Source organism: Phocoena sinus, chromosome 15 (genome assembly GCF_008692025.1).
Source record: "Phocoena sinus isolate mPhoSin1 chromosome 15, mPhoSin1.pri, whole genome shotgun sequence".
NCBI classification, from domain to species: domain Eukaryota; kingdom Metazoa; phylum Chordata; class Mammalia; order Artiodactyla; family Phocoenidae; genus Phocoena; species Phocoena sinus.
Window position 1 is genome coordinate 64,910,463 of NC_045777.1, and position 24,995 is coordinate 64,935,457.

A 24,995-nucleotide genomic window follows, 5' to 3' on the forward strand; every position below is an offset into this window, starting at 1 on the left:
GAAAGCCCGCGCGCAGCAAAGAAGACCCAAAGCAGCCAAAAAAATAAAATCCTGTTTTTAACCCCTTTACTAAACCTTCCAAGTAAGTAATTAACACCTTCTTTCTTCATCTGAATTCTCCATTCTTCAAGGCCCACGACCACCTTAGCACAGGATCTCAATCCTTAATTGGGCCTGGCTGAGTCAAGTGCAATACAGATTTGGGACAAAGGTCAAGAGACAGAGAACTTCTGGCTCTCAAAAGGTCTTCACACCACAGAAGGGATGTTGTGAACTCTGTGCTACCCCCAAGAGAATTTCTTCCCTGTCAGTTGCTGTGTAGCCTCTGCACGTAAACCAAAGGGGGAATTCAGATGTTTTCTTTGGTCCCTTTCTCTTCCTCTTGTCACTCTAGTCATAACGTGGCATGGAAGTCATGCAGTTTAGATACCTGTTCCATTCACTGAATCTCTGTTCTGCTGTTAATTTTAAAATTCAAGAAAATTCATTTGTAAACATCCCAAGCCTCATTTATTGTCCTCCTGCCAACACCAACTATAGCAAAATTCAGTCTGCTTCTCACCACCATCCAGCTGTGTGGGCTGGTGGCCGAGCTCAGTGACCCATGAGGATTCAGGAGGGAAGTCATGACTAAGCTGTGGGCCTGTGATCAAGGCCAGATAGGGCTGAATGGTGGGGGTGTGGGGCAGCTAGAGGAGACAGCAAGCTTTGCAATTTTCTGAAGACTCAACTTCATTTTAAATGATGCCACTTAAGTTCACAATAAGACCCCTGGAAGCTCACATGGGAAAGAGCAGAGCTGGGAATCAAGGGCTCTACGTTATAAAGGCAGACAAGGTGAGTGGTTCTCTGAACCGACTGACCTGGACTTGAATACCAGTTACACCAAGGAATTTGAGACCTTGGGTAAGTGACTTTAACCTTGCAGTACCTCGGTTTCCTTATCAGTAAAAAGAGATTAATATCTCTATAAGATTTTTGTGAGGGTTAATTAAAATAACGCATGTTAAACCACTGAAGTTCCTGGTAAATAGTAAACAAGAAATTTTATCATGAGATCAGGCTCTACGTCACAGCTGTCATTTCTGGGAAGACCCTTCCCTTCCAGATTTGTTTTCTCATTTGTAAAATGAGGCTAAGCCTAGATGTTCCCGGAAGTTTCTTCTAGTTCTGTCTGTGATCATCTGCTGTAGAGCAGCTTGAAAGGGTACAACTCTGCCCCCTAGTGGTTTGTAGCTCTTATTTCTAGATACCATAAACAATTCCTCAGACTGATATTAAGACCTCCTTACCATTTTCTTTGCTTCACACCAATGTCTCACCAGGGGCCCTCGCCACTGGATTGGAAACAGCAGCTCCCTTAAATTCTTTATGTCTTAGGATATGATGCTTGGTACATGGTTTTCCCTTAGTGCTCCTTTTAATGATTTTATTAGTATGGTCACAAGTTTGATGTCTACAGTACATTGATAACATAGCTGGATACAAATATTTTAAATAAGTTATGTAAGTGTGTCAAGTTTTAAAACGTCAACTCTGAGTGATCATGCATTTCCCGTGCATTTGCATCTGCACCCCCAAAGCGCACGATTCAATCTGTGCTTATCTTCACCGGGCTTCAGTGCGTGCCTCAGGTTGGGGTAAGAGTGTTGTGCCTTTCTGCAGACCCAGACTTTCAAGAGCATCGGTTTTGAACTCAGGCATTTCATGGAGCATGGCGGCAACACTGGGTTTTGCTTTGGTTCAGGTAAATACCCAGTCACCGACTACTGCTTGTGGGAGCCAGCTGATCCCGCAAGGGCTGGGGTGTGCTGATATTCCTCCATGAGGCCAGCAGGCAGTTTCTCTACCCGTGCTTCCTCCCTGGGGGAAAAGTCTAGAAGTGAGGTGTGCAGTCTTCCAACATGCTGTCGGTGATATAGCTGGAACCAAGATGGGATTCATAGTAACTTTTTTCATCAAAAGTATTAACAGTCCAAGCAACAACCTGAATGCCTTTAGCTGACCACTTCTTCAAGTAGTCCCTGGAGAAAGAGGAAAAACCAACCTTGTTAGAATAATGCCAATTAGTCTCAGGAATCTACAACGGTCACTAAATATGGTGTTCGCTGAGTACTAACAGCCCCCAGAAGGAGCCTCTTAACTGGCCTCTGCACTGCAGCCAGAGGGTGTTCCAAACCCAGCATGAGCACCTCCACCACGCCGCTGCGGCTTTCAACACTTCAGCCACTTGCTGAAGACCCCCCCACCCCGAACCCCTACCAGAGGCTGTACCTAGCCTAGTCCCACCTGTCTCTTTGGCCTCATCTTACACCATACTCCCCCGTTCTTTTCTGTGCTGTACTCTGTGTGTGTACTGATTTTTCCTGCAGTTCCTTGAAAGAACCAGGCTCCTTCCTGCCACAGCACTTTTGCACGTGTGTCCCCTCTGACTTGGACCTCCAGCCCCAATCCCTTCATTTCCTACGCACCCTTCAGATCTTAGCTCAGCTGTTACTTCCTTGGGGATGTTTTCCCTGACTCCCTTGACTAGGACAAATTAAACAGCATATGTGCACTGTTCTCTCTTACACAGCATTTATCTTAGCTCTAATTTTATGTTTATTGGATCTTAACTTGATTAGCATTTATCTCTTCCACTTGACTATAAACTCCATGAGGGCAGACTGTGGCTTTCTTTCTTTACCACAGCATCTTCAGCTTCTTAATACAGTACCTTGCAATACTGCAGGCATACAACCAATATTTATTGAACTGAATGCACACATGCCTGAAATAATATGAAACTTACAACTGTAACCACCTGAAATACACAGCTATAAAATTGCCAAAATAAAGATTCAGAGATTGCTAGCAGGTTAGGGAATGGAAGTTTCCTGGGAGCAATGGAGTAGAGCCTGTAATATATAGGGGAGCAGAAGGGAAGTTGGGATGGATGAGGTAGGTGCCCCCAAGACCTCTTCATTGTGGTTCTGCCCTAGATCCTATGTTGGTTTTTTTTTTTTTTTTAAATTAATTAATTTATTTATTTATATTTTTGGCTGTGTAGGGTCTTCGTTTCTGTGCGAGGGCTTTCTCTAGTTGCGGCGAGCGGGGGCCACTCTTCATCGCCGTGCACGGGCCTCTCACTGTCGTGGCCTCTCTTGTTGCGGAGCACAGGCTCCAGACACACAGGCTCAGTAGTTGTGGCTCACGGGCCCAGTCGCTCCGTGGCATGTGGGATCTTCCCAGACCAGGGCTCGAACCCGTGTCCCCTGCATTGGCAGGCAGATTCTCAACCACTGCGCCACCAGGGAAGCCCCCTATGTTGGTTTTTAAAGGGAGCCAATCACAAGGAAATACAATCTCTCTGTCTCTGACGTCATAGTTTGGCACGTTTATTTTTTCTTTAAAATGCACTAAAACCTAAGAATATTTGATCAACTTGTTTTGGAAACAGTGAAATATGCCTAAACTCTTCCCACCTAAGAAGCTAGTGGCATTTCAACTTAATAAAGGCATGGTGGGCTTCGTGGGTGGGAACCAATCCAGGTGTCCACTGTTAATCCTCCCTTTTCAAGAAGAACATTCAGGAAATGTATCAGAAGATAAAAAAAATCTTCCAACTTACGGAGATACAAAATCCTTTTGTATGAGGAAAGCTGAAATTCCACACAAGTACCACAAGATATTATGCATACTCCAATCGAGCAAAATGTCCAATGCCACAAACATGGACTGTTTCCAGAAAGTAGCGAAGCGTGGTTTCCCATCTCCTGTATGGCTAAGGCTCCAAGGTCTGTGAATTAAAGCTGTTACTACATTCTGATCTGCTTGTCTCATCTGAAAGGAATTTTGGAAAATAAAGCAATTATCATATCTTAAGGCCAATACTTCTCATTTGTTCGTTAGATTTAGCCAATGTACTCAGTCTGTACAAGGAGGTATGCTGCCCCCCATGTCTACTAAATAAATACTCCATCATAAACCCTTTGAGAAAATAATGTGTTGAATGTAAAGCATTTAATATATAGTATAAATGAGAACACTTCCTCCACAATCCTAAAAGAACTGCAATACTATCTTTAAAATGAGAACACTGTAACGTCAGGGTCAAATTTTAATAATGTCACAAAGAGTAACTTTCAATTGGATATTGATTTAAATTATGGCCAGAGATAATTAGAACACAGTGAAGATGGAACCATGATCATTTCAAGATGGGCTGGTTAGTTTTTGATCCTTTTTAGAGAAGATGGCTGAAAAAAGTTGTGGGGGGCGGGGAAATGGGGTGAGAAGGGAGAGAAGTGGGGGCAGGGACAAGGACAGAGCAACGGACAAATGCGCGATATGGATGGAATTCTCTTAGTCTGTGCTCTATGGTCCTCTGGAAAAGGGATCACACATTTTAAAGGCCTCTGGTCAAGGAAGTTTGGGAAACACTGATCCAAACGTCTAGAAGCCCCAGGACACTATTCATCTCAATGACAGTTTATATCCCAGTAGGCTCCACCCTTACTGCAAAATTTTAAATACATGCTGTGTTGGTCACTGTTGAAGAACCAACTCATTATTTTGGAAACTGGTAAATAAAGGACAGGATTAAGCATTTATTTGCCTATTGGATAGCTAAACAGTATATGAGATCCTCTTTATAGAAGTATTCCCTCTAGGTAATACATGAACAAGAAATGACAGACTTAAAATATTGACACTTTGAAACCCCTAGGAGGGACTTCCCTGGTGGTCCAGTGGCTAAGACTCCACATTCCCAATGCAGGGGGCCCGGGTTCGATCCCTGGTCAGGAAACTCAATCCCACATGCTGTAACTAAAGATCCGGTGTGCTGCAACTAAGACCCGGCGCAGCGAAATAAATAAATGGATAAATAAATAAATAAATATTAAAAATAAAAATAAAACCCCTAGTAAACTGCCAGAGCCGGCCACTGGCATCAGTAACAGCTGCTGACAACGTGACGAGACAACCCAGCATTATGCGCCCCCTGATGGAAGAAGACCCTTGCCTAAGGAATTACCTTGCCACGAATAACTGAACCTAACCTGATAAAGCCTTCAGCTCTACCAATTCATAGGAAATATACAGAGGAGATGAATGTGTTAAATTGTACCATGGCATAATTAGCAAAATCCAGACAACAAAACAACCTAATTTCTTCAATAAATACATGCAAGGGGGATTTATACACTGGATATTTGATGATCTTAAGGACTTCTTGTTAGTGGTTTTAGATGGGATAATGGTATTGTGGTTATGTTAAAAAAAAAAAAAGGAATCACTTTTTAAAGATACTTAATGTAATTTTCATGGATAAGATGATATGATATCTGGAATCTGCTTCAAAATAACCCTGGGGAGGAGGCGGAGTCAAGACAGCAGTGTGGGAAGATGCGGAGTTAGCTTCTCCCCACAACGAGGGTGCCTGCCGGCTGCTGGTGGGGAACTCTGACGCCCAAGGAGACGGAAGGAACCCCACAGTGAACCAGTAGGATGTACGGGGACTGAGAGGGGAGGAGAAGTGGAGGACAGACAGGATCTGCGCCCCTGAGGCTGGGGAGATCAGGAGAGGTAGGCAGGAGGGGTCCTCCAGGAGGAGGGGAGAGGACTGGAGGGTGACTGACCGGCCCACTCGGGCCTGAGGAGCCTGCTGGGCTCCCACGCTGATCCCCTGCCCTCCAAAGCCCCCTCCAGACCGCATGGGTCCTTGGGGGCATAGGAGGGAGGTCAGGGAGATCAGGAGAGACAGGTGGGAGGGGCCCTCCCAGACCAGAGGAGCAGGAGAGGAGAGGAGGGCCCCACCCACTCGAGCCCAGGAAGCCTGCTGGGTTTCCAGGTGAGATCCCCCGCCCTCTGAGACCAGGGGTAGGGGACTCGCCTGGGCCCCTTCTGTTCCTTGAGCCTAAGCCCCACCCCCCACGGCCTTTTCCAGCCCTGTGGGTCCTGAGCACAGGCCCTGCCCACCGCCCAAACCTCGCCCTTGCTTAGGCCCTGCCCCCCACAGCCAAGGCCTTCCCCCCAGCCCCCTTTTTAAAATTTTCCCTCCTCCTCTTTTTTAGTATTGTGGTACTGATGTACCTTCCAGTTGTTGATTCATCTATATTTTAATTTTTATATTCTTTCTAACATATCTGGTAGTTTCCTAGTCTAATTTTATTTTTTACTTTGTTACTGTTCTCTCTCTCTTTTTTGCCACCCCACGCGGCTCACGGGATCTTGGTTCACGAGCCCGGGGTTGGGCTGAAGCTCCTGCAGTGGGAGCTCCGAGTCCGAACCACCGGACTAACAGAGAACCTCAGACTCCAGGGAATATTCATCAGAGTGAGGTCTAACAGAGTTCCTCATCCCAGCACCAACACCCAACTCTACCCAATAGCCTACAAACTCCAGTGCTGGAAGCCTCAGGCCAAACAACCAGTAAGACAGGAACACAATCCCACTCATTAAAAAAAAAAAAGAGAGATGTCAAAAAAATGTGTCATGAAGGAGCAAGGTAAAAACCTATGAGACCAAATAAATGAAGAGAAAATAGGCAATCTACCAGAAAAAGAATTCAGAGTAATTTCAATGATAGTAAAGATGATCCAGAATCTCAGAATGAAGGCACAGATTGAGAAAATACAAGAAATGTTTAACAAAGATCTAGAAGAACTAAAGAACAAACAAACAGAGATGAACAACATAATAACAGAAATGAAAAATACACTAGAAGGAATCAATAACAGAATAACTGAGGCAGAAGAACGAATAAGTGAGCTGGAAGACAAAATGGTGGAAATAACTGCCAAGGAGCAGAATAAAAAAAAAAGAATGAAAAGAATCGAAGACAATCTCAGAGACCTCTGGGACAACACTAAACGCACCAAATTTGAATTACAGGGGTCCCAGAAGAAGAAGAGAAAAAGAAATGGTCTGAGAAAATATTTGAACAGATTATAGTCGAAAACTTCCCTAATATGGGAAAGGAAATAGTCACCCAAGTCCAGGAAGCACAGAGTCCCATACAGGATAAACCCTAGGAAAAGCACACCAAGACATTAATCAAACTAACAAAAATTAAACTCAAAGAAAAAATATAAAAAGCAGCAAGGGAAAAACAAAGAATAACATACAAAGGAATCCCCTTAAGGTTATCAGCTGATTTTTCAACAGAAACTCTGCAGGCCAGAAGGGAGTGGCAGGATATACTTAAAGTGATGACAGAGAAAAACCTACAACCAAGGTTACTCTACCTAGCAAGGATCTCATTCAGATTCGATGGAGAAGTCAAAAGCTTTTCAGACAAGCAAAAGCTAAGAGAATTCAGCACCACCAAACCAGCTTTACAACAAATGCTAAAGTAACTTCTCTAGGCAGGAAACACAACAGAAGAAGACCACAAAAACAAACCCAAAATAATTAAGAAAATGGTAATAGGAACATACATATCGATAACAACCTTGAATGTAAATGGATTAAATACCCCAACCAAAAGACACAGACTGGCTGAACGGATACAAAAACAAGATCCATATATATCCTGTCTACAAGAGACCCACTTCAGACCTAGGGACACATACAGACTGAAAGTGAAGGTATGGAAAAAGATATCCCATGCAGATGGAAATCAAAAGAAAGCTGGAGTAGCAATTCTCGTATCAGATAAAACAGACTTTAAGATATAAAGACTGTTACAAGAGATAAGGAGGGACACCACATAATGATCAAGGGATCGATCCAAGAAGATATAACAATTATAAATGTTTATGCATAGGAGCACCTCAATATATAAGGCAAATGCTAACAACCATGAAAGGAGAAATAGAAAGTAACACAATAATAGTGGGGGTCTTTAACACCCCACTTACACCAATGGACCGATCATCCAAACGGAAAATAAATAAGGAAACACAAACTTTAAATGAAACAATAGACCAGATAGATCTAATTGATATTTATAGAACATTCCACCCAAAAGTGGCAGAATACACTTTCTTCTCAAGTGCACATGGAACATTCTCCAGGACAGATCACATCTTGGATCATAAATCAAGCCTTGGAAAATTTAAGAAAATTGAAATCGTATCAAGTATCTTTTCTGACCACAACGTTATGAGATTGGAAATCAATTACAGGAAAAAAACTGTAAAAAACACAAATACATAGAGGTTAAACAGTGCACTACTAAATAACCAAGAGATCACTGAAGAAATCAAAGAAGAAATAAAAAGATACATAGAAACAAATGACAATGAAAACATGACAACCCAAAACCTACGGGATGCAGCAAAAGCAGTTCTAAGACGGTAGTTTATAGCAATTCAATCTCACCTCAAGAAAAAAGAAAAATCTCAAATAAACAATCTAACCCTACACTTAAAACAACTAGAGAAAGAAGAACAAAGAAAACCCAAAGTCGGTAGAAGGAAAGAAATCATAAAGATCAGAGCAGAAATAAATGAAATAGAAATGAAGAAAACAATAGCAAAGATCAATAAAACTAAGAGCTGGTTCTTTGAGAAGATAAACAAAATTGATAAACCCTTAGCCAGACTCATCAAGAAAAAAAGGGAGAGGACGCAAATCAATAAAATTAGAAATGGAAAAGGAGAAATCACAACTGACACTGCAGAAATACAAAGGATTATAAGAGACTACTACAAACAACTATACACCAACAAAATGGACATCCACGAAGAAATGGACAAATTCTTGGAAAGGTATAACCTTCCAAGACTGAACCAGGAGGAATTAGAAAATATAAACAGAACTATCACAAGTAATGAAATTGAAACCATAATTAAAAATCTTCCAACAAACAAAAGTCCAGGACCAGATGGCTTCACAAGTGAATTCTATAAAACATTTAGAGAAGAGCTAACACCAATCCTTCTCAAACACTTCCAAAAAATTGCAGAGGGAGAAACACTCCCAAATTCATTCAACGAAGCCACCATCACCCTGATACCAAAACCAGAAAAAGACATCACACAAAAAGATTATTATAGCCCAATATCACTGATGAACATAGATGCAAATATCATGAACAAAGTACTAGCAAACAGAATCCAACAACACATTAAAAGGATCATACACCATGATGGAGTGGGACTTATCCCAGGGATGCAAGGATTCTTCAGTATATGCAAATCAATCAATGTGGTACACCACATTAACAAATAAGGAACAAAAACCATATGATCATCTCAATAGATGCAGAAAAAGCTTTTGACAAAATTCAACACCCATTTATGATAAAAACTCTCCAGAAAATGGGCAGAGGGAACCTACCTCAACATAATAAAGGCCATATATGACAAACCCACAGCAAGCATCACACTCAATGGTGAAAAACTGAAAGCATTATCACTGAGATCAGGAACAAGACAAGGATGTCCACTCTTGCCACGCTTATTCAACATAGTTTTGGAAGTCCTAGCCACAGCAATCAGAGAAGAAAAAGAAATAAAAGGAATACAAATTGGAAAAGAAGAAGTAAAACTGTCACTGTGTGCCAATGACATGATACTGTACATAGAAAATCCTAAAGATGCCACCAAAAAACTACTAGAACTAATCAATGAATTTGGTAAGGTTTCAGGATACAAAATTAATGCACAGAAATCTCTGGCATTTCTATACACCAACAATGAAAAATCAGAAAGAGAAATTAAGTAGACATTTCTATTTACCATTGCAACAAAAAGAATAAAATACCTAGGAATAAACCTGCCTAAGGAGGCAAGACTTGTACTCAGAAAATTATAAAACACTAATGAAAGAAATCAAAGATGACATAATCAGATGGAAAAATATACCATGTTCTTGGATTGGAAGAATCAATATTGTGAAAATGACTATACTATCCAAAGCAATCTACAGATTCAATGCAATCCCCATCAAACTACCAATGGCATTCTTCACGAATTAGAACAAAAAATTTTACAATTCGTATGGAAACACAAAAGACAAATAGCCAAAGGAATAGCCTAATAGCCAAAGCAATCTTGAGAAAGAAAAACGGAGTTGGAGGAATCAGGTTCCCCGACTTCAAACTATACCACAAACCTACAGTAATCAAGACAGTACGGTACTGGCTCAAAAACAGAAATATAGATCAATGGTACAAGACAGAATGCCCAGAGATAAACCCACGCACACATGGGCACCTAATTTATGACAAAGGAGGCAAGAATATACAATGGAGAAAAGACAGCCTCTTCAATATGTGGTGCTGGGAAAACTGGACAGCTACATGGAAAAGAATGAAGTTAGAACATTCCCTAACACCATACACAAAAGTAAACTCAAAATGGATTAAAGACTTAAATGTAAGACCAGACACTATAAAACTCTTAGAGGAAAACATACGAAAAACACTCTTTGACATAAACCACAGCAAGATCTTTTTTGATCCACCTCCTAAACAGAAATAAAAACAAAAATAAACAAATGGGACTTAATTAAACTTAAAAGCTTTTGCACAGCAAAGGAAACCATAAACAAGACAAAAGACAACCCTCAGAATGGGAGGAAATATTTGCAAATGAAACAATAGACAAAGGATTAATCTCCAAAATATACAAACAGTTTATGGAGCTCAATATCAAAATAGCAAACAATCCAGTTAAAAAATGGGCGGAAGACCTAAATAGACATTTCACCAAGGAAGACATACAGATGGCCAAGAGGCACATGAAAAGATGCTCAACATCACTAATTATTAGAGAAATGCAAATCACAGCTACAATGAGGTATCACCTCATGCTGGTCAGAATGGCCATCATCAAAAAATCTAGAAACAAAAAATGCTGGAAAGGGTGTGGTGAAAAGGGAACCCTCCTGCACTGTTGGTGGGAATGTAAATTGATACAACCACCATGGAAAACAGTATGGAGGTTCCTTAAAAAACTAAAAATAGAACTACCATATGACCCAGCAATCCCACTACTGGGCATATACCCTGAGAAAACCATAATTCAAAAAGAGACATGTACCACAATGTTCATTGCAGCACTGTTTACAATAGCCAGGACATGTAACCAACCTAAATGTCCATCGACAGATGAATGGATAAAGAAGATGTGGCACATATATACAATGGAATATTACTCAGCCATAAAAAAGAAACGAAATTGAGTTATTTGTAGTGAGGTGGATGGACCTAGAGTCTGTCGTACAGAGTGAATAAATCAGAAAGAGAAAAACAAATACTGTATGCCAATGCACATAAATGGAGTTAAAAAAAAAAGGTACTGATTAACCTAGTTGCAGGGCAGAAATAAAGAGGTAGACGTAGAGAATGGACTTGAGGACATGCGGTGGGAGGGCAAAGCTGGGGTGAAGTGAGAGTAGCATTGACATATATACACTACTGAATGTAAAATAGTTGGGTGGTGGGAAGCAGCAGCATAGCACAGGGAGATTGCCTTGTTGTTTTGAGATGACCTAGAGGGGTGGGATAGGGAGGATGGAGGGAGGCTCAAAAGGGAGGGGATATGTGGACATATGTGTGCATATGGCTGATTCGCTTTGTTGTGCAACAGAAACTAACACAGTATTGTGAAGCAATTATATTCCAATAAAGATCTATTAAAAAAAATAACTCTGGGGATAAATGGGGTTATGGATGAAACAAGCTGGATTATGGTTAAAGGAGGGCTTGCTGTGTAGTATCTATGTATTTGCATATTTCAAATTATGCATATTTTAAATTCTCTATAAGACTTATTTTTTAAAAAAGGTATATTCTGCTGTTACTTAGTGAGACACAGAAATATATAATTCATTCTGTTCTGAGAATGTTTCCAAAGTAATCTGAATGAGCCCATAAACAACATGAAAGAAAGGGCTAAAAAGGAATCATGGTATTTTAAAACGGCGTACGAGTACTTTCCCCTTCCTGCATTTTTGTTAATTTAAAAGAGGAGTCTCTTCACAGATGTAGAGAACGTATGGACACCAAGGGGGGAAAGGGGGTGGGGTGGGGGGTGGGGGTGGTGGGATGAATTGGGAGACTGGGATTGACGTCTATACACTAATATGTATAAAATAGATAACTAATAAGAACCAGCTGTATAAAAAATAATAATAAAATTCAAAAAAAAAGAGAAGTTTCTTAATTCAGTTCAGTTTAACGGGCATCTATCTTATGCTTATTTAGCCCACTGCTATTATTACCACCAACTAACATAATATTATATACAACAAAAATCCAGAATTTTACCTTATAGATAACTTCTGGCAAGAAAGAGCAGACAATACTATTATTGTATAGTTGAGGAAACTCCATATATACTTTCTTTAGAGCATCAGTAGCCTGTAAAAGAGATTCATGTATTTAAAATCTATTAAAATGTAGTCCCAACCAGTAACTACTATATATATAAGTACAACTCTATTAAGTAAATCAGAAGTTTACTAATATATGGGGATGTGAAAAGGAGTTTTGGTAGGTTGCTTTATCCACTAGGATGCATTTTAAACTCAAATCAGCAGATAAGGAAGAAGCTGGGGTACTGCTGCTTTCCTATTTTGTTGAGAGGCTCACCTCCTTTTGTCATACTTTGGAAAAGTATGGCAGACTACAGGCCAGTGGAGGTTGGAAGCAAAATTTTTAAATCTTTTCCTTATACTCTAGTTTAGCCACTACGATAGGTCCTTTTATACCCACAACTCTATCTCTCTGCCTTTCCTAGCTGAAGTGGGAGTCAACCAGTCTACAAACTAGAGAGGGTAGATTTTCTCAGTCTAGGCGACTAAGAGGAAACGTCATCCATCATCAACAGGGAGGGAGAAGCAATGGGACAAGGGAGAAACTGGGAAGAGTCTCCCAACTCTTCCCAAGAAAAGCGGAAGTTTCTTTTTGCAGCAGACCCGCTACCAAATGAAGAAGTGGTAGAATTAAAATACTGATAGTTTGTAACCTCTAGTGAATTCACAGATTTGGCCACTGAGCAACAGTAGCAGCCAACAACAGAGATGACCAGACGCTAGGTGGAATGTCATGTTGCTACATCATAATTCTTGAAATACCCCTAATTTTTGGAAAGTCACACATAACCTATAACCAAATATAAGCAACTAAATGCAGTCCCCAAAATAAAAAAGAACATAGAAATTATTCATCTCATGCTTCCCTTCACTAATATCACAGAGTATGAGCTATAGAGCCGAAGTCGTTTTCTTGTTGTGAACTAACATGCACCATGTGTGATGCTTCACCTACATTCTTTATCTGATTCTCATAACAACCCTATGTGGTCATTTCTTACATTGTTCCCATTTTGCCCATAAGGAAACAGAAGCTTATCAAGGTTAAGGTTACACTGTAGTAGGTGAGAGTTTAATCACAATCTCCAAAGCCCGGGATCTTGGCTCCTGTTATCTACCGTCTCCAATTTAATGCCAACACTTGTTCCTTTATACTCCCATTTTTTAAATTAATTAATTAGTTAATTTTTGGGGCTGCGTTGGGTTTTCGTTGCTGTGTGCGGGCTTTCTCTAGTTGCGGCAAGTGGGAGCTACTCTTCATTGCAGTGCATGGGATTCTCATTGCGGTGGCTTCTCTTTGTTGCAGAGCATGGGCTCTAGGCGTGCGGGCTTCAGTAGTTGTGGCATGCAGGCTCAGTAGTTGTGGCTCACGGGCTCTAGAGCGCAGGCTCAGTAGTTGTGGCACATGGGCTTAGTTGTCCCGTGGCATGTGGGATCTTCTTAGACTAGAGCTCGAACCCGTGTCCCCTGCATTGATAGGTGGATTCCTAACCACTGTGCCACCAGTGAAGTCCCTATGCTCCCATTTTGGTGAATTAGATCACTATGTTCTGCCCAATGCTGCCCAAACCATCTGTAAGCACCCAACCAGAAAGCTCAAATAGCTGGAAAAAAAAAAAAATTTCTTCTCCTCCCTCACCCCTCTTTATTCTAAGAAAATAATCATGAAGGTCAGTACACCATGGGTGAAATGTAGGACCTATCAGGGTTCCCAAACATGGGCCGTTATCATCAATAAAACCCGAGGTGCTCATTAAAAATCTTGTTCCTTGGGTTTCCCTGGTGGCGCAGTGGTTGACAGTCTGCCTGCCGACGCAGGGGACACGGGTTCGTGCCCCGGTCTGGGAAGATCCCATGTGCTGCGGAGCGGCTGGGCCCGTGAGCCATGGCCGCTAAGCCTGCGCGTCCGGCGCCTGTGCTCCACAACGGGAGAGGTCACAACAGTGAGAGGCCCGCGTACTGGAAAAAAAAAAAAAAAAAAAGAAGTGCCTCTTTACTGTTCATTTAATATCTTTTGTAAATGCTTCATGCAAATAAAAGAAACCTGACTCTTCTATTTTGTGCTAGTTGTCGAATATTGGGGATTGTTAAATGGTTCCATCCAAGGTTAAAAGGTTTAAAAAGGTTCCATAATTTACTGTTTCCTTGAAGATGTGGATTTTTGCACTGTAAACTTCCATTAAGCAAATGTAATATGTAAAAATAATTTAAGAATATAAAAAATAAAATATATAGCTAATTTTGGAACAAACTAGCACTTAAATAAAGCTGTCTTTTCCAAAGTGCAGTCTATGGTATAAACTGTACCATATTTGCATGGCCTTTGACATCAAAGAAGATTGTGAGGTTACGGTTTAGGCACTCTGCAACAGCTTCTCTCAGGGTAGGAATCTTTTCATCAGGGAAATCATTCCTATAAGAGAGGGAAAAGGAATAGTACATTGTAGGAACAAGGAAAAGATAAAAGTTTAGTAAAACAGACATTTGAAAAATGTCTCCCAACCAAAGGAAAAGAGTGTTTCCCCAACTTCCTTTCTCCAACCATACCAAAGTCCAAGGATAATATGTTTTTAAACCAAATTAAAGATATTCTTGGCCACAGAACAGCAACAACAAAAATCATTTATTTTTTAGGCAGTCACTGGCTTTATAATATAATTAGTAACTCTACTCACTAAAGGGCAGAGGATATGCCATCTTTGGAGAACTCAGAGACTCAGGATTGTACTTTCCCTAATAGAACCTTATGCAGGAGAAATTCCTAGCTGTATATACATCTGTTAACTGTACGGTTGTGCATTTAAGTGAAACTGGTTAAAATAAATAATTTTCTAATACATAAGTTTCTGAAAAAGAAAAGGAAAGTTAAGTGCCTGACACATAAGAAATCAGCTTTTCTCAAATAACAAAATTTCACTCTACATGATTTAACTTATGCTAATTCAACGGTATTAATTCAACTGTAAGATATTGGTTTTAAAAAAGATAAAGATAAATAGTACAGCAAATTCTGCCAGCCACTCTATTCAGTAACTATTCCCCGGGAATCAGAGACATGAATTTGCTATTCCTCCGGCTAGTCTTAGTTGCCATGCTCCCCTCTCAGGATGAGCATTTTACCCCACTGACAGAAATTTTCCCTTCTTTTCCAACAACATAGTCTCTAAACACAAGCCAATCATTTGGTATTTAAGCAAAGAAAATGCAACCTTTCAACTATGGAACAAAGACTGCTTGGGTTAAAGACATTAAGATGGTATATTGGCTCCAATACCATGCCTTCTTAGAGTATTTTAAGGGTGACGCTGACCCTAAGCTTGTTTGCATTAAGTGTTGACTTTGAAATTGAAATCGTATTAGCTACAGTGTCACTGTAATATTAAAACCAGCCTTCCCCTTGCCTACAGCTGAGCAATGAAATGTCTGTAACAGCAGAGAGCAATTCCAGCAGCTTGGACTCAGAACTTTCAAGCGTTATCAATATTCTTTCTAAAGTATGACTTCCTTTGGCTGACTTTTAATTTCTTTCAGGTCCTAGGAAAATAAAGTCTGAATCATCTTTTAGGGAGGACTACAGTTTAATCACTGGGTCAAATAAATTGACCAGAGAATTGATACGACATGAATTACAGTAAGAACACATTTTTCGGTATTACAAAGACAAGAGGAGAGGGATTTAAATAACCACATTCCAAAGTATATTACCCAGATACCAATTCCAAGGTGTTTATAGTTGTTAATGGTGGGAAGGGCATGGGTTCTGTGGTCATATACATTTTAGAAACACTAAGTTAAAGGCAAGAATTGATTGACGTGAACTGTTTATCCCCAAGGGGAATATCTAAAGTATAGTGTTGGATCTTATTTGATCATAGAACCCTTTTCTTCTGGAACATCTTATACGATTAGCTCTGATATAACATACACACACACACCACATATACATATATAAATTTATATGACAGTACAAAGTAATTGTCACGTTAGAGTATCGTCTTGAGAATAATTCTGAAGCCAAATTTGGCCTCAGTGGGAAAAGCTGAAAAGCATTCATGCCATCTTTCTGTTGTTCCTGGCACCTGCCCATTACTTGGGAAACCTGTATACAGCTGAAAACAAAACACAACAAAACAACTCTTCTGGAGCAGAAGATGTAATTAGAAGGTGCCAGTGTCTTTCTGTGATCTCCAACACAAGTTGAAAGATATGTTTAGGTGACAATACACCACTTACCTTAATCTGTGATTTGCTGCAGGATTAAGCTTCCTAATTTGTTCAAATGTCAAATCACACAACCGACCGGTGCCATCAGTTGTCCTATCTACTGTGCTATCATGCATTAAGACAGGAATCCCATCAGAAGTAAACTCAAGGTCCAACTCCACGCCTGTTGCTCCATTCTTAGCTGCCTTAACAAAAACACCAACGATATTAATGTCAAGTGGCCACAGATATCATTTTGCAATCTAAACACTAAAGATGACCAACAGGTCTGGCTAAGTAGACAGTTTCTCTTACTGATTCTATTCCCTTCCTATACCAAAGAGCAACCCAACCTATTTCTCTTTTTCATGGATGTTAACCTTACTTCAGTGTCCACACTTATGGATTCCTTAAAAACTTCAATTTCCCCACTTTTCTCACTCTCAGAGTGGCAGATGGGGAGACTTCTGGAATTTGTTTTCTCTGGTTGCTTTAACTATACAGACCATTAATGGCTTACAATTACAAATATTTAGTCACATTTCACTGTTTACCTACACTCTCTTTGGTGCAGTATCTCTGATGATTCCCCTGTGTTTGTTGATTAGTTGGATATTGCACTACCTTGGCATAGACAGGATGAGTCAGGTTTTTGCTGGTTTAATTCCATTCTCTAGAGCAGAAAAACCAAGACTGCTTCTAGAGGACGCTAGATTTTGTTTATGTGAGCAGCACTGGCTGTTGGCCAACAAGTTGGTAAGCCTGATAAGGCGCACAAGAATTTATCTAAAAAGAGAACATGAACATAAAGTTTGAGGGGCCATGCTCCTCTGAGACACACTATCCAACATTTGCTTCCTTGGCTTCTTTGTCACAATGAAGACGTGAAACACTCATTATGATCAAGACTTTAAAGACTTTAATTTTTTTTTAAATTATGCAAACATACATTGCAAACATACATAGTAGTATACAGCAAAAAAAAAAGACTTAACGGATGTTAACATTTTGCCATATTTGCTTCAATCTCTTGCTGCCCTAAAACAATAGCTCTATTATTTATTGAGCCTTTTGTATCTGTCAGGCACTATTCTAACTGCTGTAAATGTATTAACTCATTTGATCCTCACAACCCTTCAGGAAGTACTATTAACATTCTCATTTTCAGATGAGGAAACTGAGAGAGATTAAGAAACTTGCTCTGGGTTACACAAACTAGGACGTGGTAGAGGCTACACTCTTAACCACATGACTTTACTATCACACTACAGATATAGCTAAAATCCTCCCCCCTTCTTCTCCAGAGGCAACTGCCAAGTGGACGTGCATAATTTCTATATCATTCCCTTACAGGTCTTTATATATTTACTACACACTTAAGTACCCATAAACAACATACGGCACTGTACTAGGGCATAGTAAGCATTCGATAAACATTAGCCATTGTTATTGTGCTTTGTTAACACGTTTTTAACTGTAAAATAGTCAAATTTATTAATTATGTCCTTCATAGGTGGAGATTTGTCTATCTTATTTAAATCCTTTCTTACCTCCACTTATAAACAACTGTTTTCTTCTAGGCTTCAAAGTTTGATTTTCACGTATATGACCAAGATTTCCCCCTCTAAAAATTCCAATTCCATCACTAACTGGCTATGTCATCTAATTACAAATATTACTCTTGCCTCCATTTCATCATTTTTATGATGATACTTCTTTAATGATCTTAAGAGTTGTGAGGATTTAGAAATAATGTGTGTAAATCACCAAGCTTGGTGCCTGGCTCAGAGGTGGCACTCAATATAAGCTATTATGACTAGAAAAACACTTATGCCTCTGTGAAAAAGTCATTACATAAGATGTAATGCTTACATCTACACTGATTAAAAGGTACATCTTTTTATAAGATTAAAAGGTATATCTTTTCTAAGTTTAATAATGCACTGATAAGTCAACATGGGTTATATATTGTATAACATAAAACAAGATCACATTTCCAGTATTCACAGTGCATCTCTCTCACTGTAATACAAATGTTAACCTTATTCCTTGATGCTAGTAATTCAGTTCAATTATACTTTTATCCATTAGGGCCATTGTTACTTGGCTACAAAACAAAAAATAACAATGGTGAGACACTGTATTTTAGCAAGAATACTAAAGGTAATGAGTTCATTTATTTGTCTTTTCTGTGTAGTTTATTAAGGCCAAAAACAAAAGTTCTATAAAAGAATCACCATACTAGAGCTTCTTAGACCAGATCTTCTAATGACTGCATTCAACTTTCTTTCCCAATACTTTTACGTAGAGGCAAAAAGATAAACCCCTGAATCTGATTCACATATTAGTATATACTTCATACTCTTATTTCAAGAAGTTTCTTATAATAGTATTTTTCTTCTAAACATACACACTTCACATAAACTAGTCTACATAAATACTGTAATTTATTAAAATTTTACTTAAGATGTTAGTTTGAAACTATACTAATAGTTTAGTAATAGAATAGTATAGGGTAGTATAGTTAGAGAAATCAGATCAATGATTGCCTTGGGGCAGAGGCAGGAGTAGGGGTTGACTCCAAAGAGAACACAAAGGAACATTCTAGGGTGATGGAAATGGATTGAGGTGGTGGCTACCCAGGTGTAAATATTTATCAAAACTCATCAAACTGTATACTGAAAATGTATCTTTTATTGTATGTAAATTATACTTTGACAAAGTTGATTTAAAAAGTATCTGCTTTAATAAAGTCATTATACTTATATGGCTTTTGACATACTATTCACATACCATAAAATTCATCCATTTAAAGTGTACAATTCAATGGTTTTCAGCATATTTGCAGTTGTGCAACCATCACTACAATCGCTTTCTGAACATCTTCATCACCCCAAAAAGAAACCCCATACCCATTAGCAGTCAGTCCCCACTTCTCTCTCCAACCCTCCCAGTCCCTGGCAACTACTAATCTACTTCTTTCTCTATGGCTTTGCCTATTCGAGACATTTTATTTAATAGAATTATATAATATGCAGTCTTCTGTGACTAGCTTCTTTTACTTAGCATACTGTTTTCAAGGTTCATTCATGTTATAACATGTATGGGGACTTCATTCATTTTTCTTGCTAAATAATATTCCATTGTGTGGCTATATCACATTTTATTTATCCTTTCAACAGCTGATGGACATTTCTGTTGTTTCCACTTTTTGGCTATTATGAATAATGCTATGAACAATCCTGTTCAAGTTTTTGCATGATGCATGTTTTCAATTCTTTTGAGTATATACCTAGGAGTGAAATTGCTGCTTCAGATGGTAATTCTATCTTTAACTGTTTTCTAAAAAATTAATTAATTAATTAATTATTGGCTGTGTTGGGTCCTCATTGCTGCATGTGGGCTTTCTCTAGTTGCGGTGCACGGGCTTCTCATTGCAGTGGCTTCTCTTGTTGTGGAACACTGGCTCTAGACGGGTGGGCTTCAGTAGTTGTGGCTCACGGGCTCTACAGCACAGGCTCAGTAGTTGTGGCGCATGGGCTTAGTTGCTCCGCAATCTTCCCGGACCAGGGCTTGAACCCGTGTCTCCTGCATTGGCAGGTGGATTCTTAACCACTGCACTACCAGGGAAGTCCTATATTTAACCTTTTGAGGAACTGACAGACTAGTTTCCCATCATCAGTGCATGAAGGTTCCAACTGCTGCATAATCTCACCAATACTTCTGTCTGTCTTTTTGATTACAGCTGTCCTAGTGGGTATTAAGTGGTCTTTCACTGTGGTTTTGAACTGCATTTTTCTGATGGCTGATAATGTTGAATATCTTTTCTGATGGGTTTATTGCTTATTTGTACATCACAATTCTTCCAACAAATATTTATTGAGTGTCTACTATGTATCAGGCACTGTTCTAAGCAGTGAGGAGAGAGTGGTGAGCAAGAAAGAAAAGGAACATGGATCTTACACTTTACTGGGGAGAAACAGACTATACACATGTTACATGTATTATGATAGTGATAAATGTTTGAAAAAGAAAATAGAGGGTAATGTGAAAGTTAAGTCAGGTGGGGGGTCACTAAACAAGGCAATCAGGGAAGGCCTCTTTAAGAATATGACATTTGAGCTGAGACCTTAGTGATAAAAGGGAGTCAACAGTACAAAGATCCAGGGGAAGAGTTTTCTAAGTAGAAGAAATGGCAAATATAATACAAAGGCCACAAGGTAGGAAGGAGCCACAAAGTACTGATAGCCTACCCAGATCTATTTCCTTTCTTCTTCCCTGCTGGTAGAGAGCTGTTCTTTCTCCAGTGTTCAGCTTTCTCCTCTGCTGTAAGTGGACTATTCCCAACCCCTCCGTGTGCGTCTGTCAGAGAGAGTGGGAGAGATTGACTGACTTCTGGGAAAGACTTATGGAAGAGGGAGTAGAGCCTTTTCTTGAGGCTGGATGCTGATATGTAAGAATGTGAGTCCTGGGGCTGCAATGGCCACCTGGCAACTACAATGAGGGCTAGTAAATATGCTGCAGGTGGCAGAGCAGATAGATCAGCAGAAACGGTGTCCTCCACAATCACAAATTGAACAGCGGAATAAACCATCCTGGAAGTCACCTCTCCCACACACACCTCTTGCTATGTGAGATAGTCCCCTTATTGTTTGAAATATTTTAAGTTAGATTCTCTATTACATGAAGGCAAAAGCATCATTAACAAACACCCAAGGTGGTTTAAACAGAGGGAGTTGGGGCTTTGAGAAAGGTCCAAAATGGAAAGGTGTTTTGATTTTACCTAACTGCAATAGAAAAAACACTGGAGGGTTTTAAATATGGGCATGATATAATCTGAATTATACTTTTAAGGCTGCACTGTGGCCCCTCTGTGGAGTGGACTGTGGGTTTGATTTCATGCTTCTGTCACTGTTTATAATCGTGACTCTGTTTTTGGAATGCATTCATTTCACCGCTCTCAAGTTTTTCCTTCTCTATCTATTCCATAATCTACCAGAAATTCTACCACTGTCAGAATGTCTTCCCTGACTTTTTACATAATAGAATGTTTAAGAATATAAATTATGAGCTGCAAACAAGCAAAGTGAAAAAGAACAGGACAAAAAACAAACTTTGAAGGAAGTAAACTACATATTTCTTTTGAAGTCAAGAGGGAGGACGTGACCTTGTCTTCTGCAGCTAAATTCTGTCACGGCTAAAACGTTCATTGGTAATGACCTTGTATTTGAACAAGCTAAATTACATCTCATTTCCTCTTAAAACCAGGAATCAGCTTGGCGCAATGTTATTTATCATAATTACATATATTAAAGACATGTTCAGGGCTTCCCTAGTGGCGCAGTGGTTGAGAGTCTGCCTGCCGATGCAGGGGACACGGGTTCATGCCCCGGTCCGGGAAGATCCCACATGCCGTGGAGCGACTGGGCCCGTAAGCCATGGCCGCTGAGCCTGCGCGTCCGGAGCCTGTGCTCTGCAACGGGAGAGGCCACAACAGTGAGAGGCCCGCGTACCGCAAAAAAAAAAAAAAAAAAGACATGTTCAACCTAAACATACAAGACATGAATGGAGTTCAGCTATAATTCCCTTGCAACACAACAGGATATGACACATTATATGTATATGTGTATTTTGCATACATACTTTCTCATTTAATGTGAGGTAGCCTATTTCATTGAATCACAACCGATTAGGTGGATATTAACATCATTCCCATTTTACAGATGAGGAAACTTAAGGTCAGAGCTGGGACTAGAGTGAGGAGCGGTACCCTAGGGTGCCTTGCTTGCTACATCCTACCCGTGACTCTGACTGGGACACAGAGCGCTTAAGTAACTTGTTCATTACACAATACTGTCTGTCCCTAGCTGGACAAAGAAAGGACATTCAGTTCAAATTTTACATCCTGGAACATATTCTAATCTATGACAAAGGGCACTGGGACTTGGAATCAGAAGGCTGAATTCGAAAAGGAGCTGTGTGTGTTTGAGCCAGTTTTCCTACCCACTTAATGTTAAAATAACGTTTCAGAGAAATGAGAGGATCAGATATATTTCCACATATGCAAAAGTGCCTAGACAACTGCAAAGCTCTCTTACTATGCAAGCTGTTATTATGATGAAGTCCGGAGACTGCCGAGAGCTCCCTGTGGAAAGGGGAGGCAGAAATTATCAGGAGTCCCCTTGCTAGTGTTGTCTTACCACGGGGAAAGGTGATAAGGAGATGATTTGGATAATTTGGAGGACAAGTAAAGACAGCCGCTGTGAAGGTGATCCGTTTAGAGTATGTTAGCTAACGACTGACCAAGGCTCTACTTAACCTGGCCACATTTCCTACTTCATTCACACACCAGCCTTTGTTTTGTCCCTTGAAGTCAGGCCATATACTGTCTATTCTGTTACATGAGGATTCCAACATCATTCCCACCTCAGGACCTTTGCACTTGCTGTTCCCTTTTCCTGGAGCACTTTTCCCCCAGATCCATGGCGGGCTCCTCATAATCCCGGTCTCAGTTCAAAGGTCACTTCTTCGGACTTAGACAGGATTTCTGTCTAAAATGACCCTCCCGACATTCCTTATTCGGTAACCCTATTTCTTCATTGCACTCATCGCTTTCTTAAAGTACCTTATGTATGTATTTATTTACTTAAGACCTGTCTCCCCTACTCCAATGCAAGCTCTGTGAAAGCAGGTACCGTTTCTGTCTTGTTCATGACCATCCTCAGTACCTGGCACATAGCAAATACGTTAAGTATTTGCAGTGTTCTATTAACACTTGAAGTCTGGAGATTTTCCGTAATTCAGAGGGATCCAGGGCCACCTGAATGTATTCCTTGTGGACAAATGGGGAAGTGGTAAGGCTATCATGAAAAAGCTGGGGAACCTTCGGAAGGACAGGCACAAGTCCAAGCTTCCAGGAGGCGCGCAAGGGCAGGAGGAGTGTAGGACTCACCTGCCGAATGGCCGCCAGCGTGTTCTCGGGCGCGTCGTGGCCGCCGCCGCGGTGGGCGATGGCGGAGACGCGGTCCCGGGGCTTGAGCACCTGCATGGCCCTGCGGGAGGGCACCGGCTCAAAGCTGAAGAGGCGCAGCAGGAGGTAGAGGCTGCCGGTGAAGAGGCAGGCATTGAAGGGACTGCGCGTCACCAGCAGCAGCACCATCATCAGGAAGGAGAACGGGCCCATGAGGCCCCCCTGTTCCTCCCATAGCCACATGCCGGCGCCCGCACCGGCACGGACGGGAGTCCCGGTCCCGCCGGGCTCCGCGGACAGGAAACCAAGAAACTACGACGACAGCCCGAAGCGCGGGCCGCAGCTGACACCCTTCGAGTGGATGAGCGCCGCACAATGGCGGCAGCGACTACTTCCGTAGAAGGAGCCCGAGGTCCAGCCAATCAGGGCCGAGGATCTCCAGAGCTCGGGGCGTAGCAGCTGCCAAGGCAACGGGGAGGCTGGTCCGAGCTCCCGGCTGGAGTTCCAAAGTACGTCTTGCGTTATTCTGTGGTCCGGATTTCCTCCGGGGCTTTCAAACTCTAGAAGCAAGGCGAGGGATATGACAGCAGTCTTAAGGTCGTAAGACTGGAAAGGATCTTAATGACTCCATTTTGTCGTCAAGGAAACTTTGAAGGGGCAGGACGCTTACACTATTTATTAATTCAATTGAAGGTATGCGAGCAGCAGTCCGGATGCTCAGGACAATAGCAAGTGAACAGGACCGACAGGATCCCTGCTCTCATGGGGCTTACATTCTCGTGGGGCAAAATAATAGTGTTAGAAAGTACAGTTAACATTTATAGAGCACATAACCACGTTCCAGGTTCCATGGCTGCAACTGCTTTGTGTGTTATTCTCACAACAGGCTCGGTTGGGTATTACCTCAGGAAACTGAATTCAGTCGACTTTAGAAGGATTTTTTCAGATTCTGAGGGAATGAAAGAACATAGCAAAGGAGGCATAATCGGATTATAAAGTTGAAAGGGATTTTAATAATGCCCTCATTTTATAGGTAATAAACTGAGGCCAGGAGAAGTCAAAGGACTTGAGCGGAGTCAATGAAATGGCAGACTCAGGGCTGACATCATGACACCCCAGTTTTATGCCATGAATTTTCCACTGCTAACTCCTTCTAACCTTCTCCTCCTACTCAGGGCTAATGATGGGGCTTCTGTACTAGGCACTGCAAGAATTATCTCAGTTGTTCCTCGCAACCGACCTTGTGATAGGCACTTTTGAAAATTTTATTTTACATATGAAAAAATAGGCACGGGAAAGAGGGTCAGTAAGAGAGGCAGAAAGTAAAGCCAATTTAGGAAGTGGGAAGTGGCTAGCTGCTAAATCATATTTTGGAAATGCCCACAAAAAATTGGCAGTTGCCATCTGCCTCTACAAGGATTAAGTTACTAGCCACTGCAGTCACTGACCTTCAACACACCCTGCAAGGAGTTCAGGGAGATAGTTAGATATTCTCGGAAGATTTTATGAGCCCAATTCTTGCATCTCCTCATATCTAGGAAAGCACTAAAATCGTTAACAGTGACATCTGCTC

The 24,995-nt window shown here is 40.8% G+C and overlaps 1 protein-coding gene across 4 annotated transcripts; it reads right to left on the minus strand.

Annotated features, from left to right (window-relative positions):
* Window positions 1-1,396: 1,396 nt before the first annotated feature.
* Window positions 1,397-23,817, minus strand: GDE1 (glycerophosphodiester phosphodiesterase 1). Of its 4 annotated transcripts, XM_032605914.1 has the most exons (7): window positions 23,405-23,817; window positions 20,706-20,814; window positions 16,483-16,654; window positions 14,557-14,662; window positions 12,203-12,295; window positions 3,611-3,822; window positions 1,397-2,024 (listed from the first exon to the last, which is right to left on the minus strand). In XM_032605914.1, the coding sequence occupies exons 1-7, from the start codon at window positions 23,663-23,665 to the stop codon at window positions 1,877-1,879; spliced, it is 1,101 nt and encodes a 366-aa protein (XP_032461805.1). In that variant the 5' UTR covers window positions 23,666-23,817; the 3' UTR covers window positions 1,397-1,876. The 4 variants fall into 4 exon arrangements, with proteins under 4 accessions (XP_032461805.1, XP_032461806.1, XP_032461808.1 ...); XM_032605915.1 differs by lacking the exon at window positions 20,706-20,814 and having other exon boundaries at window positions 16,483-16,658; window positions 23,405-23,815; XM_032605917.1 differs by lacking the exon at window positions 20,706-20,814 and having other exon boundaries at window positions 23,405-23,498.
* Between the last annotated feature and the right edge of the window lie 1,178 nt (window positions 23,818-24,995).

What these genes read in the sequence shown, in the direction of transcription:
- GDE1 (XM_032605914.1), bottom strand. Translation starts at nt 23,665, where the DNA reads ATGTGGCTATGGGAGGAACAGGGGGGCCTCATGGGCCCGTTCTCCTTC. An exon ending in CGCTGGCGGCCATTCGGCAG is followed by an intron (nt 20,815 to 23,404) that starts GTGAGTCCTACA and finishes TCTCTCTGACAG; the next exon opens with ACGCACACGGAGGGGTTGGG. An exon ending in GCAGCAAATCACAGATTAAG is followed by an intron (nt 14,663 to 16,482) that starts GTAAGTGGTGTA and finishes CCTCTCTTATAG; the next exon opens with GAATGATTTCCCTGATGAAA.